Genomic DNA, 6328 nt, shown 5'->3' on the forward strand with positions numbered 1-6328 from the left:
TAAAGCCCCCCCCCCCTATTTGCGCCTATGGTGAGCGGCGAGGAAAATAGATGAGTCCAAACCCTTTGTATATATAATATGATGTAATATATATTATAATATTGTTATATTATATACATGGGTCATATTTATGGGGAAAAAAAGAACAAAATTAAAACCATTATTTGCTTTCAGATTTGCAAAAGAGCGACAACGGCGTTTACACATGCGTGGCGTCTTCTGTCAACGGCAAGGCCACGTGGAGCGCTGAACTGAAAATGGAATCACCGAAAAACCCCAACGTGGGCTTTTTCAGGTCACCGGACACATCGACGTTTCCCAGTGCTCCGAGCACGCCCGTTGTCGTCAACCACACGGACACGGCAGTCACCCTGTCGTGGGGTCGTAGCAGCAAGGTCGGATCGTCACCGCTTCTCGGCTATCAGGTACGCGTTTTTCTAACCGCTTACGACGTGGTATTCCGATATGGATGTTATTAATAATCCATGGAGGTATACTGCATTCCCAGGACATGGTACAAGACGACGGAGGTATATTTTTCCCGGTGCATAATGTACCACTTAGTCTTGGTATAACATTTTAGGCATCGATGTCCTAGGAATGTAGGACGCCGCGGTAGCAATACAAATTTCAAAACGAAATTATTGGAAATATTATACCGGTGATGCGATTCATCCGTTTGTCATTGGCATATTTTGATTTTCTAGGTGGAAATGTTCTCTTGCGTCGAGAACGTCGGATGGGTGACCTTGGTTCGGAGACTTCACTCGACTCACTACACACAGTCGTTCTTAAAGCCTGGCCATTCTTACTTGTTCGTGGTGCGCGCTGAAAACTCGCACGGCCTCTCCGCGCCTAGCCACCTGTCCAACCGCATCTCATTGCCCACAGAATACCGTCAGAGCGTATCGTTTTCCCACGATATGTCCATCGCCAAATCTACTCTGTTCGGCGGCCATATCGTAGACCTCATCGACATAAAGACGGTCAGCTCAACTTCGATAAAACTTTTCTGGGAGGTAAGTGTCAGCCAATCCAACGCGTCGGGTCGAGACTCGAGACGACCAGAAACCGTATAATATGCTACTAAATATAATAATCAGCAAATGTAATGCCATTAATATACCATAATAATACCGTCGTCGTTTCAGATTCTCAACGGAGAGTTTTTGGATGGTTTTTATCTATACTACCGCAGCAAGAACACGACCGGCCAAAATGCCACGTTCATGAAACTCTTGTCAAACGCCACTGAACTGTCGGGAGCGTACGTGATCAACTCGCTACAGCCGTCGGTCACATATCTGTTTTTCTTGGTGCCGTACTACAGACACATCAAAGGTCGACCGTCGAATTCAAGAACCGCAAAAACTCACGAGGACTGTAAGGACGACACAATATTATTATATTTTATCGGGGTGTTTTTTTTATTGCTCGAGCACTCGTCAATTTTAACATATTTTCGTCGCTGTAGGCCCATCTCGAGCACCTCAACACGTCGAACCGACTGCGTACAACTCCAGTGCGGTGTACCTGAAGTGGGATCCGCCCCCGGACAACTCGCACAACGGTGTCATTACCAGTTACCAGGTAGTCATTCAAGGTGGCGTCAGTTGGGACGTGCTGAGCAACGTGACGGTCAGTGCCAGTACACCCACTCTGCTCTTAACCAACCTCACGTCGGGTGTGCGGTATAAGGTCATGATAGCGGCCGCGACGAAAATTGGTTTCGGCCCGTACACGGATTCCATCATACTGCCGACGGATTCTATGAACCAAATAAAGTATGATCACTGTTGACTTGTTTTTTTTATTAAAGACCTTTTCTATTATTATGTTTGAAATACCATCTCAACCGTTACATATTGTTCAATTATTTAGTCAATTTAACGACGCGGTCATTGATCACGAAGAAATCAAAGAATTCGTTGCTGAACCATGGTTCATCCTGTTGTTGGCCGGAGTCATCACGTTAATGGTCATACTACTGGCCGCTGTACTCTTCGTCAGATATCGTCAGTTGGGTGCTAAAAAGTCACACTTAGGAGGTAACTATGTTTTCGGTATTTTTCAGTTTACTGTGCAAGCTATCCGCTTTTCAGCAAATTGATTAAACCCATGCATCTGTTTAGATTCGTTAAACCCTGCCAACAAATTGTCCTATTCGTCTGGTTTCAAAACTTCGCTGGACGTGTCACACCGAGGACAGGTGGCTTCGTTTTTGCAGTCCGAACACAGCGTGTCGAACAGTCAACGGTGTCTATTCATCGACGCGAACTCGTGTCACAAACCCAATTGGTATTTATCATAATATTTTTTATTCATAATATATAATATTGTTTTGGATATTTTTTTGTAATAATAACTTCATAAATCTACAAATATTCTAGGATGCATCATGATATTGATAGTAACGAAAAAGATTCTAGCCAACAGCTCTTACCGGAAATTGCTGACTATGCAGAAGTGAATCCGAACACAATGAGTACATTTTTAAAGGATCGTGAACTGTCGTCTCCGGCTCCTTATGCGACGACTACGTTGGTGTCAAACTCGAGTTCTAGAAATGTAAAAAAAAAAAAATAATTTTGAAATTAACTATATTATTATAGCATAATAACATGTTACATTTTTAAAAACTACGCAATTGACAAATGTGAAAAGTTGATAATGATATATATTTTTTTTTAGATGAGACGTAACTCTGATGATACAGCTTACGCTTCGGCGAATATTTATAACCGTAATCAGAACGTATATTCTGAAAGTGGGTATAGCTGTTGTTCGAGCAATAACGACTGCCAAGGCTGCGCAGGTATATGATTATATTTTTTTTAAGTGTATATTATGATCAATAATTATAAAAACAAATATTATGAATTGTTAAATTAAATAAGCACAATATAAAATACTACATGCTAGTAACTCATAATGTAGTATGTACTTAAGATACAATGGTGGATACTAATATACTATTGTAAAATACTTAGAACACAAATTGAACGAAAAATTAAAAGAAATATTTTTACTCGTCTCCCTAGTAATGTACTATTAAAAACTCGAAATGAGATTATGAATATAATGAAAAAAAATTTCTAGTAAAAAAAATATAAAACTAAATTACTTTTGTAAAATGCCTATAATAACGGCAAGTGCGCAACCAGCTATTCAAGTATAATACATTGTAATAGCGTTGAAAAATTATTAAATTAAAAATATAATATAAAAACGTCGGATAACGAAAAAAAAATGTAGAATAAAATAAGGTTTCGAAAGTTTAAAATCAGACAGTACTTGTGCATAATATATTAAAGTTATATTTTGTTTGCACGACGTATACCTGAGTTTGTAAATTTAAAAATTAAAATTTTAAATATTCATATCAACGACTGCGTCGTGTAACGAGGAGGCATAACTCATACAATAATTATAAAACTGTTATTATATTATACTACGATAATATTATGAGGAATGGTTTTCATATACCCAATAATAATATTTTATAATTCTGTCTGTAGACGATTGTGGGAGCATGCAAGGCGTTCCTGTATCAGTCGTTTTGAGTGGTTGTGGCCGGAAAACGTTCAGCGAAGTGTCTCACCACAGCAACAAAAGCGGTTCGAGGTTCAATAATTACCCGCCATATTCGTCTAGGCAGCGAGCCCTGGTAAGCGACCTTCCTATGCACAGGTCACTAAAATATTCACGAAAGCACATACCCAACGGATGTATAAATTTCACATATTAATATTCATATTGTAAACGACGATAAATTAATAACTAAAATATATTCAAATTAAAACCGTACAAACATCAAATTATTAGGCTGTAAAGGCCCTCAAAAGCATTTTGATTGGATAATAAAAGAATTAAGAAGACCTTAAAAATGTTAAAAAAAAAAAAAAATAGTGTTCTTGGTAAATTGAAACATATAACTTCAGACCAAAATAGATGATCCCCGGATTCGGGGATGTATCTTACTAAGTTTTTGGAGGTGAACGAAAATCTTTTAACATTTTGAAAATAAACGGATATGTCTGACTTGGGTGGGTATTTGAGTTTAAAACTTTATCGAGAATATTACCAATTGATCAATTTTGAAATATTGTATTGTATGAGGCAAAATAATATGTAAATAAAATACTAAAAAACATACTAAAATAAATAGTTGTGAAATCAAATGATCACAATCAATTAGTTAATAATAGCATTACTATCTACATAATATAATAACAATGAATTCAACATATTTATTTTTTCAATTTGAAAATGTATCGATTATTTCTCAAAATGCATAAAAATAATAAAATGCATTATTGATGTTTCTATGTACATGCAGTAAAGCCAATCCGGTGAACTTTTTTTTCCCAATCCTATTTATTTTATCTACATTAAATAAGTATACAGAGAACTTTGAAATAGGTATAAAATACAATAACTGTAGTAAAACTTTATAAAAAGTCTGCGATGGACAATATACAACTATTACATCTACTATGTTGTCCGAACAGGTAAAACTCCCGTGCACTAACATTTCACCAAAAAAAAAATATGTGTACGTTATTTCTCAGCGAGCTCAAAACAATGTGGTCCGTCCGTGACTACACATCATTCTTTTTTTAATATAAAACTAATATATATAGAACATGTTATATCCATTGCAAAATGACACAATAAACGTATAGTATGACGCTTATTAAGAGAATAAAAAAAAAAATGTAATGTAGAAAAATTGATAAATCCACTCTTATAGATGAGACTTATCGTCAAAAATATTTACTAATGAAAATATCTGTGTCGTATAATATAATATTATCATAATTTATAACTATATTCTTATAATAAAATATACACAACTAACAAATTGCTCAGGGAGATCTTCCGCTTCCCTTACTGCATGTACCCCCTAAAAAATTTGGCACAGCCATCCCGATGACCGGTGTCTAAAATATTGTTGTCGTTTCAGATGCGCACCACTTGTTCGTCCAACGGCTATCACTACGTGGACCCTACGATCATCGGGCCAATGACCAACAGCTACACCAACGGCTACGGCCGAGATTGTGCGCCGCCAGACGTGGTCGGTCAGCAGCAAAGGTCGCCGTGCTACACCGAGGCGGGTGCCGTCGGGAGCACTCAGAACATCTCGTGAACGTTTTTTTCGACCGATTTTTCGTTTTAAATAGAAAACTATAACTCCGCAGACGACCTCGGCCGCCGCCGACCCCGGGCAGCAGGGTGTGCCCGTAACCCCATAGCCGTGCGACGAGTCGCGTTCACACGATATCATAAAAGTATTAAAAAAAAAAAATTGAAAAAAATAATACCTGTGCGCCGTAATGTTATGTGTGTTTGTCACGCTCGCCGTCGATCGGTGTCGTCCAGCGGTGGTGATTCCGACGACCATTATAATAACAATAATATTATATTATTATTATGACGCCGGGCTGAAGTGTGTGGTATGGTTACCTCGTTTTTCGACCGCCTCTTACATACCGTGGCGAATAGTGTATACAGTCGTGTTGTACTCGACTTATTGACACCCACCATCCCCATCATACACACCCCTCCCCCCCGGCACTGATTCACGTACACCCAGGGCCCCGAGAGTGAAACATATCATTATATCATTCGCCCGTTTCCGACCTATATATATATATAAATATTATACGAGTCTCCACTTTCGGCGTCGTAACAATAATAATTATTATTATTATTACTGTCGTACGACAAGCACGGTTTCCGAACGATATGATATTTTTTATTGCTGTGCTATAATACTCGTCGTCGACGGTTTAATGTTGTATTACTATTATTATATATTATTATGATTACCTGTATTATTATATTATTATTATTATTATTATTATTATTATTATGTAATGTAATGAAAAAAAAAATTTAAAAACAATGTTATTACACAATTTACGTGCGTATACGACGGAATATTGTGCCGGTTATTAGACCCCGACGCGTTTATGTAAATCTATAATAGTGCCAATGTATATTTTGTATTTCAACTACTACTACGTGTAAATTTTAAATAAAACCTTCCATTTGTTATTTATAAAATTTAACTGATCGAGTTTTTATTATTAGATTCTGAACGAAGTGATGAATGTATTGATTTTACAATGATGTGTGTTTTTTTTTTTTTTTTTTTTTTTTTTGTGTCTGACGACAACTTTTGGAGCGGTAAAAATGCTTCGATTTTCAAAAGTTGTACCTTTTCTGAAAGGAAAGTGAATCTAGTTGGTACTTTGGGGGGTCAAAAGTGAAAATTTCCCAATACTTTTCAAAAGCGGCAGGAAAAACCTTAAAAAAATAA

The 6328-nt window shown here is 37.1% G+C and overlaps 1 protein-coding gene across 1 annotated transcript in view; it reads left to right on the top strand.

The window, feature by feature from the left end:
- Positions 1–6072, top strand: part of LOC100165536 (protein sax-3) — a 74932-nt gene extending 68860 nt beyond the window's left edge. Inside the window, exons 9-18 of the mRNA XM_001947992.5 lie at positions 175–425; positions 708–1019; positions 1152–1383; positions 1475–1784; positions 1882–2048; positions 2133–2298; positions 2391–2568; positions 2692–2815; positions 3519–3667; positions 4967–6072. Of these exons, the coding sequence (XP_001948027.2) occupies positions 175–425; positions 708–1019; positions 1152–1383; positions 1475–1784; positions 1882–2048; positions 2133–2298; positions 2391–2568; positions 2692–2815; positions 3519–3667; positions 4967–5152 (2075 nt within the window). The 3' untranslated portion in view covers positions 5153–6072. The remainder of the gene's footprint in view (positions 1–174; positions 426–707; positions 1020–1151; positions 1384–1474; positions 1785–1881; positions 2049–2132; positions 2299–2390; positions 2569–2691; positions 2816–3518; positions 3668–4966) is intronic.
- The last annotated feature ends 256 nt before the right edge of the window (positions 6073–6328 follow it).

The sequence above is a fragment of the Acyrthosiphon pisum genome, chromosome A1 (assembly GCF_005508785.2).
Source record: "Acyrthosiphon pisum isolate AL4f chromosome A1, pea_aphid_22Mar2018_4r6ur, whole genome shotgun sequence".
Classification (NCBI taxonomy): domain Eukaryota; kingdom Metazoa; phylum Arthropoda; class Insecta; order Hemiptera; family Aphididae; genus Acyrthosiphon; species Acyrthosiphon pisum.